The sequence below is a fragment of the Corvus cornix genome, chromosome 18 (genome assembly GCF_000738735.6).
Source record: "Corvus cornix cornix isolate S_Up_H32 chromosome 18, ASM73873v5, whole genome shotgun sequence".
In the NCBI taxonomy this organism is placed as follows: Eukaryota; Metazoa; Chordata; class Aves; order Passeriformes; family Corvidae; genus Corvus; species Corvus cornix.
Window position 1 is genome coordinate 6,004,806 of NC_046347.1, and position 19,881 is coordinate 6,024,686.

General features: G+C 46.2%; 1 protein-coding gene across 1 annotated transcript; it reads right to left on the reverse strand.

Annotated features, from left to right (window-relative positions):
• Positions 1–1,324: 1,324 nt before the first annotated feature.
• LOC104694358 (ankyrin repeat domain-containing protein 40-like) lies at positions 1,325–8,070 on the reverse strand. Its single transcript, XM_039562209.1, has 5 exons — positions 7,922–8,070; positions 7,226–7,374; positions 5,366–5,851; positions 4,688–4,863; positions 1,325–3,973 (listed from the first exon to the last, which is right to left on the reverse strand). Exons 1-5 carry the CDS (start codon positions 8,053–8,055, stop codon positions 3,830–3,832), a joined length of 1,089 nt encoding a protein of 362 aa, XP_039418143.1. The 5' UTR covers positions 8,056–8,070; the 3' UTR covers positions 1,325–3,829.
• Between the last annotated feature and the right edge of the window lie 11,811 nt (positions 8,071–19,881).

Here is a 19,881-nt window from a genome sequence, read left to right on the forward strand (position 1 = left end):
AGCTTACTTTTCTAGCTGTTAGATGCTGTTGGGTTCAGCATCTCCCCAAAAAGTGCCTTTGCTGCATTTGGTTAAGAAATTACAGAAATCTTCCAATAAAAATGTAGGTATTAAGTCTTTAGAAAACAGTTCAACTTGGACAGCATGTTCAGAGAGGTGCCGGTACTGAGACTGGCATTCAGACTGCCTCATATTTGCATTGCAGTATTGGTTTGGGATGTTGATTAACGACCCTGTGCAGTTGGTCAGAACGGACAAGTGGGCAGGGAGATGTGCTTCATGCACATGTGAAGCTGTAGTGCAAGCAGGAGTGGTTCTTGTTGGAAAAGAACTGCAGTGTGTACTAGTCAGTGCTGTGGCTGTAAGGCAATGAATTTACATTCTTTAAAAAGAGCATTATCTTTTCCATTAGGATTCAGGCTTTGACTGTACATGCAGCCGAAGTCAGACATGGCCAGAACACTGTTGTGCTGATCTGTGTGGCCTGCGTGTGGAAGTGCATGCAGGAGGAATCTGCACCTTGGTCCCGCTGGTCGGTAGTGCTGGCTGGTGATACTACAGCCATGTTCCTTTTCTGGCTTTTATTGTTCTAAAGCAGACACATGTGCAGGGGCACAGGGGATGGAGAGTGCGTGTGGTGGTGTTTTTAGGGAAAAATAAAGTGGGAGCAAGTGAAATTATAGCTAAGTTCCAATTGCAGACATTGGATGAACACCTCTTCCTTTTGAAACTTGTGAGATTGGACTCAGCCTCTGCCTGGATATGTCACTTCTTTCAGCAGTGAAAATGTTTGTCTTGCACCTTCCACTGCACGTATTTGGTACAGGAATTGAATTTCCCATTACTTTGCAAAAGTAAAAATGATAAAATGACGTACCTTGTAGATTAGCCTGGGATTCAGATTCTGACATGTCTCATAGGGGAGTCTTTAATGCTTTGAAGATGAAGGAAAATTCTGTTTTGCAGAGCATAGGAAACATGGTGCCTTTCTAGCAACTACCTCCAGCTGTGACTGTACGAACATCTCCACAGAGATTCATCTGTGTGAGAGAACTATCTTCAGAGCTCAAGCCCAGGATAAACACCATCCCAGATTTTTCTAGGAATGCTAGGCAAAAGGCAAGTAGTCGATGTCAGTAAGCATCTCTTACATGCTTTCTCCATACTGGTTTTGGCAGCTGACAGTCTTTTATTAGGTATTAAAAATGTACTGGCCTATTATGATTTTTCAAAGTTGCATTAAAATTTTAAGTGTCTTGTCCACTCTAGAGTGATCCCCCTCACATCCTCCTACTCCCCACCCTGATAAAGGAAGAGATAGAGGTACTTGAAACAACTGATACTTTAATATAAGTGAAGAGTAGCAATGTCAGTTCAGTACAAGTTTGTAGTGCAAACAAAAGTCGTCCTTGGAAGAACAGTAAGTTTTGTAAAGTTAATCTCAGTTGTCATTCCATCAGTTTATTGTTCAAAGAAAAAGCCCAACAAAAACCAGTTAATGTAACTAGTGTGCCTTAGAGTTTATCAAACTGCATAAAACATACAAAAATATTTCTCTGAATGCATAGATTTACTGTTATTACAGTCAGATTATAAGTAGAGTTTGTATTAATACATTAACAGTTATTACTGGTGGAAACTAGAGCAAATAAAGCTTTTTAAACCAGCTGCCCTATAGCAGAATGTTCTGTAATTAGTGGAGATAGTCCTTACACTGACTTCCTAAATTTATTTCCTAAATAATTTATTACCTAAATAAAGGAGCTGGAAAGAATTAGATATACTTATTAATTTTGAGCCATTTAACCACTACTGTTTTTCAGACAGTTATTGCACATAATCTGAGCTAGCCTCCAAGCTGTGCTGTAAAGATAAATACACAATTGTTAAAATAAAACCTTCTTTCCTGTCCTGCAAGAAAAACAAAGCAGGAACCTTAGTTAAGAAGTTTTACTTCATACTGTGTCACAGTCTTGAGCTTCCCAGGAGTTGAATCTGGCATTAAAGTAGCTCAGCTCCTGGCTGGAGAAAAACCAGGACTGAGAATGGGAAGTTAGCTGGGTTGAGGTGATGTGTATGGAACAGGGGGGAAAGGATGATAATTATTTTGACTGCAGTAGGCAAGAATTTTAAGCCTAACATTAACTTGGTGAAATCCTGAGCCCAGAGTCAAGCATCTCCTCTGCTGGCAGAAAAGGTGTTTCTGAGTTCTTCTGGCATGCAGCAGCTTGAGGGAGTCTTCCAAGGTAAAGCAGGACAGAGGGAGGGTGGCAGCCATGGTGGTGCTGTACTATTTATAGTTCGACTGTCAACACTGCAGTCCAGATCATCAACAAACACAGCACCAGCTGTGCAGAAACTGCTCTAGAGCAGCTTCATAAAGCAGAGATGGAAGGAAAATCAATACAATTTGGGGCGGGGGGAAGGGAGGGGAGAAAAAGCAGCTCATGCAGAAAAAGCAAGTCCCTCATCCTTCCACCTGCCTCATGACCCAATTAAGGTTTTTGGTGCAAAGGTCAGCATCATATTTTTTGGTAAAAAAGAAAACAGCCTCCAGAAGTGTAGCTTTGCAGGCTGCCATGTTATCAGGAAGAGCTTCAGGCTGTTTATACTCCAGCAATGCTGTGACTTAAATACTTTAACCCACAGCTGCATTTTTTTCATTACTGACTTGCTTAAATGAAAGTTAAACAGTCTGTAGCTTAACTAGAGTTGGGATTTTTTTCACTCTCCACAAAGAAGAGGGGGAAAAAAAAAGTTGAAAGCACCAAGAGGCATTCAGCCCTTTTCAGTACTCACCTGACTAAAACAATGCTACAGTGACAGTAGACTGTGCACGATGAAAAGTTCCGAGTTCGTTACTCGCTCGTGGTGCGTTTCCCATCTAGTGGCTCATGAACGCATGCTGTGTTCCTTCCCTGTGATCTCCCGTGAGGACACTGCTGTGCTGCTCCTCACACAGCATCAACCACCACCCCCCCTGGAACTGGTGTACGAGGGAGTACCACAAAGAGCTTTCCTGTCTTCACAATACTGACACCTGGTGTGAGTAATGCACACGCTTTCACCGGTCAGAAAGTAAATAAAACCACGGACACAGACTGGGGATCCCCTCCCCATCTCCTGAAACAAGGGCTTTCTCTTGAAAGGGCACTTTAACTCGATTGGGACTTAATTAAGGAACATTTAAGAGAGACTTGCATTTTTTGGTGGAAGTACAGTATTCTCACAGGGGAAATAAATATTTAAATATGGACATGCTTATTCCACTTATTTTCAGCCCAGTAAAAGGGTTTTTCCTGCTGCTTGTGAGCATTAAGTATCTCTATACAACACATCTTGGTGAGTGTTTGTGAGGGGCAAGAGATTAAGGACTTGCACATTTATATTTTTAGAGAGCAACTATTCATTGTGTGTCTCTTTCATTTAATTTAATGAGGAAGTTTAAAATACATATATACACACAGAGACACACAATTTCCTGAACCTTCCCGTGAGTCTTACTTGGTCAGAGTGGGTGTACTTAACATAATTTTCATATCCATAGTTATGTCTTTCAATGCCCCCTGCTGCCAAATACAACCAATAAACTTCCTTGAAATACATTGGAAGTATGTGATTTTACTAGACAAATGAGGTATCCCTTGGCTGAATACAGTATCAAGTAAAAAAATAAAAGCAAACGAGATATTAAATATAAAATATAAACTATTAGTTAAAATAGTAACCCTAACAATAACTTAAGGTTTTACACACACTTAACTCTCTGCCTTCCAAAGGCAGCACGTGTCACTGCCGGGTGGTCCCACTGCAGAGGCAGCTCCCAGGGTCAGTAGGTCAGCTTGGATGCTCGGCTGTTGTAGCACGGCCGCTCCGTCAGTGCGGCCCCAGCATTCCGGAAAGGAGAGCTGTCACTTCTCACAAGGACCAGCTCCAGCTCTTGGAAGTCCTGGAGTCTGGCAACATCCTTGTCCTTGTAAGAAACAGACAGAATAACACATTACTCCTGACATAGTTGGTTGTTACTATTTATAAAATAACTACAGGAAGTAAAAACTAAAATTCCAGGGACATCACACCCAATAATAGCAAAAAATAATGAAAAAAGAAATTCTATCAGCATATACTCATTAAAGGTGTAGCAGGTTTGCTTGTTTGGTTTTTTTCCTCAACCTTTTTCTTCTTCTTGAATCTCATTATCATTTGGCTGTATTTGTGCATGTCACTTAACCAAGAGTTGTGACCACTTTCATTTACAGACCTCCAGAATGTGTATTTTTGGAACAGAAGAGCAGGTTCATCTGTTAACAGCATATCTTTAAATTATTCATATGCCAATTTGTGGAGATCTTTTCCTCTTACTGTTCGTTCTTTTTAGGCAAACAGTGAAGCAGTACTTGGCAATTACGTTAAAAGCATCCTAATGCACTGTTTCTGATACAGTTTTAAAAAGTCAAGCTGTAATAATTCCATATGTTTTAGGAGCAGAAATACTCTGCTTATTTTGACAAGAATATTTTTTTTAAAGTTACGATGAGTTTTAAGAGAAGTCCAATATCCCTTTGAATCTGTCATCTTAAGTTAGATTTTATTTAACAAAGGTGGCATTTTGCCAATCTTTACAAAAATACCTTCTCTGATGTCTGCAAAGTGCAAAGTCAAGTTAATCTCTGGTTTCTATTCTTACCTTTCTTACAAGTGTATTGGGTAGCTTTCTGATCTTCTCTACTTGCTCTGGATTAACGCCCAGTTCACAGCAGCTCACTCTGAGCAGATCTTGATAGGTCAGTTCTTGTCTGTCCAGTTCAATCTCAATGAAGTCACTGTCTCTCAGGTTCTGGACTCTGACCTTGAGCACAAGTTCTGACAGAGAAACAAAAGGTTAACAACAAAAAAGACAACCAACCGAAACCTAGCATTACAGTATTTACCATTATCTTCTGAATTCAGGTTTTCTAATACAATCCCTGTGATCTCACTGAGAAACACTGTGCAGTTAACAGAAGCTTCCAGCAAAAATACACAGGAGAACCATGTTAACAACTGTTGAAACTGATCCATCCAGTCACAAAGTCGAGTTGTTACCAAACTACCAGATCTGCATTTGATGTGAATCCAGTGCAAAATCTAATTTTTCATGTTACATGGACTGATCTTTCCCATTGTTTTGCAAAGTATTACCATGGTTAAAATACAGTATAACAGACATTTTACTTAACTGAGCAGGAGAAAGTTCAGGGCACTTTTGGCAACAGAATTCAACATCTCTGCCTCTCTCCTACTAGAGTCTGAAGTGGAATTATTACTTAACTTCATTGTTCACCCAGTAACTGTAACAGAAGGATGAGACACGGCACCTCTTTACCTTGCATGTTATACGGGAATGTTCCAGTGAAGAAGAAGGGCTGGAAGGCAGGTGTGGAGCCACTGGGGGAGGTGTCGGGCTGCAAAGGCATGGCCTGGCTGGACTGTCCCGGGGAGCAGAGCCCTAGACTGGGGGGCATGGCCGGGGGGCACACGGGGCTGTTGGGCACCCCTGGGGTGGCACACGCTGAGGCTGCAGTGACAGTGGGCACGGGGGGTGGCCCGGCCGCAGCATCCGGTGCTGGGAAAGCCTCATCACTGCTGCACGACGTGGGCGTGCAGATGCTTTCGGCCTGAGTTGCTGATGGACAAGGGCTGGTTTCACTCTGGGAAGCAGAAGAGATGGAAGCACTTTCATTCTGGGATTCTGCCAAGCTGCCTGGAATGCTTTCTTCGGTGTAAACGTAAGGGAATGGTGGGTTGGCCAAGTAGTTCGCAACAATGGGCAAATTTAAATCCTTCACTCCTTGACATTCAGTTTCTTCCTCTATTGATGATGTTCAAAAATGAGGGGTAGGGGATGGAGAGAGAAAACAAACCATCATGTTATTGGATAGATCTTTCTCATTTTGAATATATTTCGTTTTCCTATTGTGTCTTGACACTACATCACATTCCAAGGTCATCAAAGAATGACGCTAAGCACAACAAGCATGTAACACTTGGAGGCCAGTAGGTGTAAAGTGAAAGAAAAACCTATCAACATCTTCAGTATATTCTGTTTTTTAAAAACAAAAGTGGGGGAAAAAATAACCTTTGAAAGACACATCATTTCTAGCAGTTTTATTCCAGCCCTTTCAAATGAATTGGATGACCAGGAGTCTTTTACTCAATCTCATATTTAAATGCTTTTAATAGCAGTGCTGTAAAGAGTTTATTATGACCCAGGCCAGCAAATTCAACCCAATACTTCTTCAGGCAAGTGACTACTTGCTGTAATACCCAAACAAGCTCTTCTCTTGCATAAAAGCACTGCAGTAAGTGACATTCCTGCCTGACTGAATATTACAGAACATAAATAGTGATGTCAAAGCAGTTCAGAAAGATTTGCTCAATGATACCACACTCCCAGAATAAAAACTAGGAAAGAAGGTAAGTGATGTGTTTATTCCCCAGGAAACACATGAAAGCTTAACAGACAGAAAAATAAGAGAGCTGTGAGCAGAGTTCATCCACACGTGCTTGACAGTTTAGATGTTAAAAACAGGTGAGTCGTTTGCCAGAAACTAAGCCCAAGAGATGAGCACCTTGCCCAAATTAGCAGAAGACAGCACATTTCCAAAGGTAAAGCGCTTAAGAATTTTAATCTGGAGCACAGTACCTAGATACTGATGGCGCTTGCTGTGTTCAGGAGTGTCACAAACATCTAACTGGGTTTGCTGTGCATATGAAAAGTGTAAGATGGCAGAATTACAGGGCAAAAATTAATCATACTGGCAAGTCACACTATAACAAGGTGCTCAGAAGGCGTAACTTCCTGAGTGATAAGAGTTGTTTTGAGGGGATTTGTAATATTGATCATGGTCAGACCACAGCAAACTGTACAATTGTGAAAGCCCTCATTTGCAGCCTGCATGCCAGCTTTAGCTTAATGACAGCAAACAAGAGTGCAGCAGCACACTTCCCAAACCACACAGCTCTTCCACTTCTTGGTGACACAGCTCAGAACACAAGGCCTTTCTACCCCAAATCTGCACGTCTATTTGCCCAAATATGAATTCCAGTTATAAATCAGAGCTATCTAGTGAGATACAATGGTCCTAGCCAAGGTTTTGCCAATTACTGCCTCAGATAAAAGCACTAAAACCACTTTAGTGTTTAGACCAAGAATTCTAGATAACTTTGAAGATGAGAAGGGTACCTCCCAAAATCTTGCGGATGTCTGGTTTCGATGTTAGCTGTGCCGCCAGCTCTCCCTTAGCAGTGAGGATTTGCTTGTCTGCGCCAGCCTCCAGCAGGCAGGACACCACTTGGGCATGGTTCCGCTTACAGGCCCAGTGCAGGCAGGTCCTGCGGGAAGGAAGCAGAAGGGTTGGGATTCCTCGTTCTGGCTCCTCCTCACCAGCCCCGTCCTGCTTCACCCGAGTTATGCATAAAGTGATAACTGGGAATAAAGTTTCCTTCATTGAGGCACTTTTTAAAAGTTCTGAATGTGTAAGTTGTGCAGGGCAGGGCCCTCCTTTGCCTTGCAGAGTGGCTCTCACGGCTGTCCCACACGAGCGACTGGACGAGGACCTTGAGCAAACACGCTGTGACAGGTGGAAGGAGGGCGACCTGTTTATATCGTGATCCTCTTTAGCAGTAAATCTCCGCGCCTCCCGAGATTAGCTTTTCCGTTTTTGTAAATGGGAAAACTAAGAAAGACAAGAGCTCCGTCCCCGAACCAGCTCCCTCAACCCCGCGCCTGATGGTGGGTCGGGGGGAGCCCCGGGCCCAACCACCCCGAACACCGCCTCAGAGAAGGGCAGCGGCGGAAAGAGCCGGGCCCCGCAGCGACCCCGGCCCGCCCCGCGTCCCCCGCAGCGCCGGGACCCCGCGCGGCGCCGCCGCCCCTCACCAGCCGTTGATCTCGTTGCGGGAGTCGATGTCCGCCCCCGCGCCCAGCAGCCGCCGCACCTCCGCCACGTCCCCCAGGGCCGCCGCCTCCCGCAGCCGCTCCTCCAGCTCCCGCGCCTCCGCCGCGCCGCTCATGGCCGGGGCCACGGTCGCCGGGCAGGGCCCCCCCTCGGCCCGGCTGCGGCCCCTCCCCGCCGCTCCGGAGCCCGTCGGGAGGAGCCGGGCGGCCTCAGCGCGGCGGAGCCGGGCCCTGCCCGCCCCGGGGCCCCGTTCCGGCCCTCACGTCCGCCGCCATCTTGAGCCTGGGGCGGGCGGACAGCGCTGGCGCTGCCCCGGGCGGGGTACGGCCCTTACCTGGAGTTCTCTGTCCGGTTCTGGGCTCCTCAGCACAGGAAAAACAGGGAGCTGCTGGAGAGCGTCCAGCGAAGGCCACAATGATGAGGGGTCTGGAGCATCTCTCTGATGCAGAGACACTGCGAGAGCTGGGCCTGTTTGGTCTGGAGAAGACTAAGAGGGGATCTCATCAGTGCATTTAAATATATCCAAGGAGTGTCAGAGGATGGTGTCACACTCTTTTCATTGGTGCCCAGCGACAGGACGAGGGGCAATGACCATAAACTAAAACACAAATAGTTCCACCTCAACACTAGGAAGAACTCCTTTACATTAAGGGCGATAGAGCTCTGGAACAGCTGCCCAGGGAGGCTGTGGAGTCTCTGTCTCTGGAGGTGTTCCAAACCCACCTGGATGTGTTCCTGTGTCACCTGCTCCCGGTGACTCTGCCTGGCAGGGGGTTGGACTGGGTGATCTCCAGAGGTCCCTTCCAACCCCAGTGATTCTGTGATTCTGTGCCACCCCAGGCACTGAGATGGGAGCAGGGTGAAAATCCAAGACTGGAGTGTTTCCTCTGACGGGTTCATCCCACCCTCACCTGACATCCTGAGCCCTCTGTGGGGGTTTCAGGGGACACAGCTCCTGGGAAGAGGGGAAAAGCTGCAGGTAAAAACTGCCTGCCTGGCAAAGGCACATCGTAGAATTATTTAGGTTGGAAAAGACCTCCAAGGTCTTTGAGTCCAACCCTTCATCCATCACAGTGGCCTTGCCCTTTTCGGGATGTTTTTAACCAGCAGCCTGTTTCCTGCCCTCGAGCTGTGAGGCTTCCATGGGCTGGGAAAGGACTGCAAGGATGGGTAAAATCCATGGGTTGGGAGTGAAACCCACCACGGGTTTCCCCAGACACTTCCAGCCCTGGCACCCCCTGTTCCCAGCCCTTCCCTCTCCAGTGTGTTGCTCACACTCTTCATTAAATCACTGTGGCGTGTGTTGGGGAGCTCATTTAACTCCAGGCTTTCTGTTTTGACATCAGTGTCTGCCACCAAGGAGAAATTTTCACTAAGCTATATTTTTATTTCATTGCCTCTCTTTTATGGCTTAGTTTTCTTATTAGTGACATTATTTTTAACCTACCATTTAATTTAGGACTTGGGTTGCTGTTGCTGTGCTCTGCTGTTCCTTCTCTGGCGGTTGTGGCAATTAGGTAAAGACGATGCCTGCAGCATTACCATCCAAACAGTTCCTAAATATCTCTCCATACCAATGAAGCTTCAAAGCACAAACGTTCATCTTCCTTTTAATTGGGTCGGGAGAGGCAGAGGCCCACAGGCCAGATGTTTCTCTAAGAGAGAAGCAGCCCTGCAAACCACATGCATGAAGGCAGGAGGGACAAGCAAGAAGTGACATTTTTAACTACTATGGCAAAGGTTACACGGTGACTCAGTGGCAAGTTTTTCACACCAAATCACATGCTTTTGATCCCATGCAACAGATTGAACAAAAATTTTGCCCAGCTGCTACCAAAAGACTCAACAAACTGTATGAGAAACAACTGGATTTGGAAAATGGTTTGCAAATAAGATTTACCTGGTGACAACTGCAAATTCAAACCTCAGAGACCTGGAAGACCAGCCTTCAACTGCACACTGCTGTGGCCTGAATATTTTCATTTTAACTCGTTTGCTTTTTCAGTAAAAGCATCCTAAATGATCACTCTTTAACCCACGATCCCTTTTGTCTATTTTCAGTGTCTGTGCCATAAAGCTGTAAAACAAAGACAAGGCACACACAAGTGGAGACCTAGTGCTACATTCCAGGAAGCAGGATGCTCTCTTGCACACTGTGAAATCTTTAAATCCCAATTTTTTACATCTATAAAAATCCAATAGGATTAGTGGCAAAAGAGCTTTTTCCAATATCATACAAGACAACTCTCAGAGGGATGGGGAAAAGCTACTCAGGAGGTGAGTGCAGGGACAGGCCTAAAACCAGGAACACCAATTCCTCGTTCTCCAGTGCCACTGCCACTAGATGTCACAGTGGAACAGCAAGAGGAGCCCGGAGTGCGGCTTTGTGCTTCTTGTTATAACTGTGAAATGCCTTTAAATTTGTCTCGGCGCATCCATAGTGTCTCCATACAGCTTTGATCCTGCAGATTTCCAAGCTTCGTGTGGTGCAAAGGGACATTATGCAACATTTCCACACAAGCGCAGGGAAGGCTGGTGCAGGAAGCTGCGGCCTGGGGGGTTATGGGCTTTTTTTTATTTTTCCCCCCCCTCTGTTTGAGCTCCTCTCCCAAAGCCACACAGGGCTTTTAAGGACTCGAAGCCGGCGGGTGATGCACTGAGATGCTCTCTCTCACGCTCTCTTGGGATGAGTATCCTACTCTGTTGCGCCTGTGCCAAGCCCTGTTAAATGGAGCTTGGGTTCACCATTGCTTAGTTACACAATGTACTTCTCCCTGGAGTCATGAGATCTCCTCCTGCAAGGAAGGCCGTGTGGAAGAGGATTAGCAGCAATTTCCCTTGGCTCAAACCTCTACACCGCCGCCATGACGCTCCTGCTCGTGCCCCCGTGTGGAGCCTCAGACCCCCTCGCACGCGTGTGTCCCCTGCCCCTTTATTGGCACTGGTGTCACACTCACCAGCTCCCAGCAGAGCCAAGAACTTGTCCTTTCCCTGCTCCTTTCCCACACAGCAGCTGGGTTTGTGCCTGTACCTGTGCAGGGCACACATGCACACGCCTCCCTGCCAAGAGCAGCAGGGCCTGCAGGATCTGGATGCCGGCTGAGCGCTGGCCGTCGCCTTTGGAAGCTGCTGGGAATCGCACACGGTGCTCATGGCTAGAGCAGCCACTTTGCTTCCCAAATGTTAAATGCCCTTGACCTTCAGTGGGAACACGCTGAGTTCTGAGCCTGTGTGTGTGGAGCACAGGTCGGTGATGTTTTGTTTTCTTTGTTTGATTTACAGGTGCTCAGTGCTCTCTGTTCACCAGCCCTGGGCACAGCCCTGAGCCCATGGCATTGCTGGCAGAGCCAGCACCTCGCTGTCACAGCTTTGGAGCAACCACAGGGGAGGCTTGGGCCAGTCTTTGTCCCCACAGCAAGTTTTCCAGATTTTGTTGGTTAAGTGTTAATATGTCTTTATGCAAGCTTCTGACTGTGCCTGATCCTCTGGATTGGTTCTTTTCTCCTTTTTTGGAGAAACCATGGTCTGTCTGTTTGCTATTTGCTCCTGGTTTTTTTTAAGGCTTATGAAGTTTTTTATTCCCTCTGCATTTCAGGTTTCATTCCCCAAGTAACTCCATTAAACCAACTTCTCAGTCACTGAAAGTCATGATTAAACATCTTTTTAAAGGCTTAATTCCCAGTTACACAGTGATACTGACAGCTGTACAATCATATTTGAAACACTCAGTCCCCACCCAACCCACCAAAATAATGTTTCTGGCAATTTAAACCAATACTGCAGTTGTGGACTTGTTAGAAATAAGGTTTAGGGATAGTCACAAATCTTAAATATGATACTTAATGCACACACACAGATTTAAAGCTGTGATGGGATTAAGGCTCAGGGAAATGGAAGGGCTGGTGGAGAATAAAGATGGAATTAAAAGTCAAGCCCAATATTCACTTAGATTTAAATTTATCTGTGCTGCTCACTTTGGGCCTTTCAATGAGAGTTTGAAGGCAGAGGAGACAATTTCAAAGGAGGAAGTCAAAGTCACATGGGAGAAGCAGTTTATGCTATACCAGTTTTTGTGCTGACCCCATGGAAGCTCCCTGTGGGAGTCTGTAGGTGAATTAAGTTGAATTCAAACCTCCATGTTACCAAGTCTGGGCCTGTGTCACCCAAGACTCACTTCATGTCCATGGGGGGAAACATGCAGCACAGAGGCAGATTCATCTCCTCCCAGGGCAAGGGTCTAAAATAGCACAGCCAAATCATCCTCTGGAGGTGCCCCTTGTGTTCTACTCTCTGCCAAAGGATCTAAAGGGAACAAGCTTTGAACCAAAAAATTTCCAGCTGCCTACTGCCAGGCAAGATGAGCACCTCAGTCAGGGTGGATAGGGCTGTACTCAAGTTCCTCTGTTTTTAATGAGATAAAAAAATCCTTCCAGTGAACTCCAGAATATTTTTTGACCATTAAATGACAGCTTTTTCACTAAATCACCTGGCAGGAATTGCTCTGCTTATAGTGGTACAGAGGACTGGGATTCAGGACAGGTTTTAGCACCCTGGAGCATCCCTGAATTACAATGCAACCAGCTATCTCATGGATTTTCAGCCCTGCTGAGCATCCTGCAGGGGATCAAGGGGAGCTGAGCATCTAAAGAGGGACATTTTAGCAGGTGTGAGCACACACTCATGCACACAGCTGCACATGCCTGCAGCATGGAGTGAAATTTGACAGGAAGAGGTTGGAAAATGGCACTGATATTTGGGGGAAAGGTGATCTGGGAGGGAAAGATCTGCTCAGGCAGCCAAATCCCTTTAGAAATCAGGCATGATGTACAGCTGATTTTTTTTTCCTGTTGTTAATTTAACATTGTTTCTATTTGTAGAACAAATAAATAATTTCTGAACAAACAAATCACGGAGCTGGAACCTGAGGGATGTGGTACATCAGCTCAGGGACTCGTGGTTAAGAAGTCCAATAGATTTTGATAACAACTGGAAATTGTTCAGTGGATTAGTGTCTAAAGCCAGTTTGGCTTCAAGTAATGACAACCCTGGGCTGCAGTGCTGTGGATCCAGACTTCTCCCCCCGAGGATGGTTGTTGCTCATGTTGGGGTGGTGGCAGGATCCCCAGGTGTCAGCCCAATCCCCCTCTGAGCTCAGAGACATTTTAACCCAGAAAACTGTGCAGACAAGGGACTGCCTTTGCTTTTTCTCCAGACTTTTGGCTGCATTCCTGTCTGCCCGTGTCTGTAGTACTAATCCATGAAACATGTTCATCCTGGGGATAAGGGGCAAATATAACTAGTTGCCTGAATCCTGCATAGCAGCATGTCCTGTCTAGGCATTTTGAGTCAAAAGGCTTCTGTGGATCTTGTCCCAGTTCATCTCCTGCAGGAGCTGACTCTTGTGGGAAGTTCACAGGATGACAGAGATGGTTCACTTGCGTGCCTGAGAAGAAAATTGTTTTGCTAAGATGAGATCTACATTTATTTCTCCAGAGCTCTTTTCTTTAGAAGAACCTGGCCTTGTGCAGAAGATCAGAGCAAGGTGTTTGGATTCTCCTTAGGCTGTGTTTTGGCCATCAAGGAGAAAGCCCCCAGTGCAAATCATAACTGGTTACCCCGAGGGGCTGTGCCCTGTGTATCCCTCGTGGGCCCAAGACACGGCCAGTCAATTTGGAACTCTCTATTGACTTGGCCAGGCTTTCAACCTCTATACAATTCATCAGAGTAATTAGCAAAGCTGTAACTAAAGAGGTCTCCATGGAGATTGACAGCATCACCTCCCAGCTGGTACATTCTCTGCCTCCTATTCTAAATTTGTTCTCGCTGTTTCCCTGGCTCTGGTCCACAAGGTTAGTGAAATCTTCCAACATTTGTGACACATTGCAGCAGTGGAAAGAAGGACAAAGGTGGCTGGGAGGGGGCTGAGAAGAAAGAACCTGGTTGGTGCCTCAGGGAAAGCAGCAGAAACTGTTCAGACATATATAGCCAGAGTTTTGAGAATGGGATTAGGCAGAACAGCACCTCTGCCTGCCTGTCACTTGCAAATTCTTGCTAATACTTTAGGAGCTTATTGGAGGTCAGCACCAAACACCCAAACAGACTAATCTGTATTATAGACACATAATCAAAGTCACAAGGTTTTACATAATATATATTGGTGACACAAGAAGTGTTTGTTCGAATAATTTTGTCATCAAGATTAGTGGCCATGAAAGCCTCTACTGTGCACTAACCTGGTTTTTTTTTGTGGCCATGGGTACACCAGATTCCTCAGACAAATCAAAAAGGAGCTGAGAAAGTACAAATATATGTCCTGAAACGGTTACACTATTAGTTTTCTGGCCATGGCAAAGTTTTTTTAAAAAAAGCCTCTGTGTGTGTGTGTGTGCGTGTGTGTGTGTGTGTGAGTGAAAGGGCTGTGCTTAAACTGCAGCTGAAGAGATGTGAACAAATGGCTGGAGATAAAATTTTTGCATTCACCATTTTTTCCCAACAGTTTTGAGATTGCAGCAAATCACACCTCACACTCACGCACGGCTCTGTGGGAATGGCAAGAAGTTGGGATTTCAAAGATAAACTGATGTCACTTGACCCACTTGTGAGCTTTATAGTCTCCTTCAGGGAGGTGGAAGCTGTGGTGCAGAGAGCAAATGGTCTGGGCTCACAAAGTCAGTGGCAAAGATGGGAATGGTTCCTGTGGAGATAACAGTTCCAAATTGACAAATCTGATTGACTTCAAAAGGAAATTAGTTAATGGAAATATTTGGAAATGTATAGAAAAGTCTGATTTTCCACTCTCATAGAGCTTTTAAAGTATGGTGTTACAGAAGCACAAAAGAAAACATGTAAAATTATGAAAGAAAAAACACACACATACACCCCACCCCCCCGGGGGGAAAAAAAAGAGAAAAATAATTCATGACGATTTTCTATGTGCTGGGAAGAGATAAAGCCACAGCTCATGCCACAATGTAAAGATTTTTCAGGCATTTTGACCAGCTTGTTCTCCTGGCTGATGCACAGCAAAGCCAAAGGTCTTGTGAGAGTACCCCACATTCTGCTGCCCCACTGCAGGAGTTCACCGCACCAAACTGAGGTGCCTCCGTGGGAATCCCATCGCCCTAAACTCCCCCACAGTCAGTGAGGAGAGAGCAAGAGCGATGCCAGCCAGACATCTGCAGAAGTGGAGTCAGGACTTGGGAGGGCTGAATCGTTCTCTAGATTTGCCACAATTCACATGCTGCTACCATGTGAACCCAAGACTAAAAGCACTCCGGCGGCTTTTCCAGGACTCCTGAAAGCTCCTTTGTGGAAGGAGAGCTGACTGAACTGACGTTCAGGTCAAGAAAAATCAAGCACTGGGTGGGATTTCCAAGAGTACTTGGCCGTAACTTCACCCCGCTCCCCTTTGAAGTCAGCAGAATATTTACATCGACTTCAACTGGAGAAAAATCAGGCCATTATAGAGCGTTTGAAACACTCACCGCTAATGATGCTCCGGTTCCTTTGTACCCTCCAGCTCAAAGACCGTCTGCTGTGTCTGTCATTAAACACAATCCCAGCAATTGGTGAGACAGAGCGCTGAGCCCAACGTGTTTGCCCTAAAGGCACAGGGAAACTGTAACGATTAAACCATGTGAATCTCTTAAATGTTACCTACGATCGGACCCGTTATCTCCAAAACTGCCATGGAAGGAAAGTGCTGCATCTCAGCAGACCCTGCTATGCTGTGGGCTGCAGGTGGACTCTGCGAAAAATAAAAGATCAAAATAAGAATGTGTGTTGAATTGGCTGGAATCAGAAAGAGCAACAGTGAAAAAAAAGCTGTTAAATGCAGACAAACATCCCATTGCCAGGGCAGGAAGGATGGGCTAGCTGCTCAAAAGATCAATGGAAGTGGGTCATCACTGGTTTGCAGACATCACTTGCACCTCCAGCCTGTGTTCAGATGTGCTGCTGAATGAATGCCAGGAGAGGAGCACCGTTACAGACCAAAACTGCACTTCAGCTCCTTTGGGCACTTCCAGGAAGGGCATCAGTAGCCCCGAAGAGCTGCTCTAACTCCTGTTGGCCGCTGTCTGGGCCCAACCAGTGCAGAGTGTGTGATGCCTTGCATCTGGTGGCACACAGGGAGAACTAAACCAAAATAGTTCACCTCTTGGAAAGACTCTTAATGTGCCCAACTTAGAAGGCAAGGACTGCTCCTGGCAGAGCTCACCCTCTGGGCACGGGCAGCGGATGTGCTGTGTGACAGCCAGGACTGCTAGCAGCCAGCAAAGCCAAACCAGGGCAATAACTCTTCCGTTAAAAAGGAGTTTTGTCCTAATTTAGATTTAAATTCCAGGAAGACAGAATTGATGCTAAAAGGATTTCATGGTATCTGCATAAATGGAAATAGTTCCATTTTGTGGAAATTAGCTTGTTTATAGTGAAGTTGTGGATACCAAACCCTCGGAGGAGCTCTGGAACTTCCAGGTTGTCTGGAGAAGCCAACACTCGTTGCCTGATGAAAAGCCCAGTTGCTTGGAGCTGCTCTGCATCTCCTGGAGAGGCTCCCAGCCACAATGAGGGTTCCAAACTTCCACAGATTCAGTGGTTTGGTAAAGTCTCGCAGTGGAGCACAAAATCATGCAAATCTGCAGCAGTTTAATCTCACCTCACGAACTTTCCTCCACTAAAAGGTTCATAACCTTTCTAAAAAAAGAGCAGTCCCAAGGGACAGAGAGATGGTTCCTTCATGCTGAAATCACAGGGAATTAAGGCTTGGGGTTAAGTTAAATTAGTACAGCAGGTTAAAACCTTACTGTTTATATAAATTGAATCACATCACAAACAAAAGCAATGTGACTTTTCTATACCGAACCTGCATTTTTAGAAGGAAATGGTGCCCATGGGGTTGGAAGCAGGGTCTTGGGACTCCAACCTTTTGTGGCTGCTGCTGTGTGATACTCAGCAAGTGATTTCCTCCCAGCTTTAAATTCCTAAAAGTAAATAAGGGAGGTTAAATTAGGGTCATTTTCAGACTGAAGTGAATCTGTGCAATGGGTTCAGTAATATTTCTTAGTTCTACACAGGGAACTAAATTAACTTATGTTCCTGGAGAAACTCCACTGGCTCTGGTGAAAGATGTGCTGAGCACTCAGCCTGAGCATGTGCCAGGCCTGCACCTCACTTTTATTCTAAGCTTTGATTCAGACTGAGCTGGAACCAACCAGAACAACTGAAAGTTATAAAAAACAACAATAAATATACCAGTTCAATCCTGAGGATTTTATGCTATGGCTCACACAGCCACAGCAGTGCTGGAAGCCATGGGAACATCTCCATTTGCACACCACAGGTTTGGCACCAGTTCCCTAAAGTGCTGTTATTCAAGCTTGTCGTAAAACTATGAATTCCTAAAACCTGCAACAAAACAAGGTGCTCCAGGCTCTGTGCTGCAGCTGTGTGTCCATGGTGTCTGTATTTGCCACGCTCAGCAGGTGACAGGACCTGGCCCAGCCTGTACACCAGGTAGCTGAGAGGGTCTAACACGGAAAGTGGCCCTGCACTGATGCCACCGTGGCTGTGCTTTCTGTTTCTTGGCATTCCAGGTTGCATTACAGACCTCAGATCTCCCTAACTCAAAGCTTAATTGATGGAGCAGGTCTTGCTCAGCATTGACAGTGACAGAGAACAGAACTGGAAGGGACTTTAGGAAGTAATTTAGATCCTCCTGCTCTAAGGTAGGATGAACCCATTCCCAACATTTCATCTTCGCAATCTTGACAATCCAAAGATACCAACATGGCCTCTCCGAATTATCTATGGGATATGTTAGGCTTTGTCTCTGAAACAGAGACAGAAAGAGATAGGCTGGTGAAAGACAAGCTTCTGAGCTCAGCTTTTCCCCATATCTCACTGCTAACGTGTTGATTATCTTCCTTTGTACCCTTGGTGCCTCTTGCTGTGCTGTTTCAGACAGAATAAACCAAACAATAATGAACCATCATCAAACTGGCAATTGCTTCCTGCCCAGCTTACGTTAGCAGAGAAAGAGAAAGCAAATGATGATTAGTCGTATGTCTGCACTCAAAGATAAAACCCCTGAGCAGAAGCCATCTGCCGAGGCATAAAATAATAATTCTGGCACTAGCCCTGTCTGAGTGCAGTGCCATCAGCTCTCCCCGAAACACAGTGCAATGCAGACCTAATGCTGGGTTCTAGCAGGTGGCCCATAACCCTGTAATAAACTCCCTGACATTATTGATTTTCCTCCCCAAACTGAGCCCTTCTGTCTAACCACATTAACTCCTGCTTACCGAGCAGCTGCACGTGAGGCAGCGTGCACATCAACAGCAGCTCCTTTCAGTGAGCAATCTCCATGCCAAATGTGCCCCCTGAGCCTTCCCTGCACTCTGGGATCTGCTCACATATGTTATTTCAGAAGTCAAAACCAGCACTTGTTAGTTCTGGGTGCTTACAGGGAGATTTCTATCTTAACTTGGGGAAAACTGAAATATGCCTCTGCTGCTAATTATGCACATGAAGAGAGCCAAAATAGGACCCAGGCAGGCTGTTCCCATTGTACACCTTCAGCCCAAATCTGCCTGGCCCGTGTACATTTGCTCCCAAAGCATGGGGCCAGCACAGCAGCCTTTGCCTGTGCTTTGATGTTCAGGTGCATCTCACGCTGCCAAAATTCCTCCTTGCTCAGCCAACCGTCCAGCCAGCAGGAGATGTGTGGTCCTCTGAGGGCTGTGGAAAGGCATCTGAGCTGGGATCCCCGGCCATCTCCTGAGCTGGGATCCCCGGCCATCTCCTGAGCAGGTCCTGCTGAGGTTCAGGATATCGCTCAAAGGGGAAGGTTTGACTCTTTGCAGTCCAAAGTAAGATAAAGCTGAGGTCCCAAAGCATTATCTGTATTTCTCTGTGAGTATGGAAGCAATGGTCCTGCTTGAGACAAGCAGTTGGCAGCTGTGCTCCAAAAGTGATCTGGCAGTGACGTTCCCTCTCAAATGTCTGGCTATCAGCTTTAAGTGCAATAAGCTTTACATACAGCCTGGAACGTTGTTACTGTCTAAATGAAACAGGTTTTTGTAGAGTACTTTTCTGTTCAGGCATCACATTTTCAGCTGTGCATGGAGAAGGAGCCACCTACAGAGGGGGCATGATGATGGTGGGGCTGAAGAAGAGCTTGTCCTTGGAGCTGCCTGCATGAGGGTCCCTGTGGGCCGGGCAGGTTTGGGCATCCTGTTTGGAAGAAGGGGCTGATTGCTGCTGTGGGCACTGCAGGGAGTTGGCACCAGGCCCTGCCATCACCAGCTGTCCTGCAAGAGGAGGAGGAAGGCGGCCTCAAGGACCAGACAGAGTCTTTGATTTATGCTACTCTCAGAGGCAGAGCATCCAACCTTCACCCCACCACTGATCTGCAGCAGGTGCTGGGAGCACCCATGGCACCCCCGCTCCAGCCGGGAGCCCTTGGGTAGGGTCTCGATGCCTCAGGCAGCAGAATGCCACAGCAGCGATGAGTCACAGCCTGTCTGGAGAGGGGGTGGCTCGTGTTTGTGTTGGCAAACCTGGCTGCTGGCAGCGGGCCCAGGGAGCACGAGAGGCTGGGGCTGGAAGGGCCCCTGTGCTGAGGAAGAGATCAATGGGAGTTGGAGTTTTAACATCACAGGGTGACGGTTCCTGCCAAGAGCCTTCCACAATAAAACCAGCAAATCAATCCACCCTCCGCTGAGTAACTCCAGATGAGGACTGCTGGCCTAGTAAATATGATCAACAGTTTGCTGCTCCTTTAACAGTGGCTTAAGTAAAAATACACAAATTCATTTATACTTTTCTGCATACCAGAGAATCCCATTTCTCTCCTCAGTTAAAAGGTGTCACACCACACACTGGGTCAACACTTGGCACAGAAGAGGAGGGCAGGAAAAAGGGCAAAGAAATTATAATTTAC

Coding starts and splice junctions, on each gene's coding strand:
- LOC104694358 (XM_039562209.1), bottom strand. CDS start 8,055: ATGAGCGGCGCGGCGGAGGCGCGGGAGCTGGAGGAGCGGCTGCGGGAG. Junction 7,375..7,921: donor CGCAACGAGATCAACGGCTG/GTGAGGGGCGGC, acceptor TCCTTCCCGCAG/GACCTGCCTGCACTGGGCCT. Junction 5,852..7,225: donor CATCCGCAAGATTTTGGGAG/GTACCCTTCTCA, acceptor CATCATCAATAG/AGGAAGAAACTGAATGTCAA.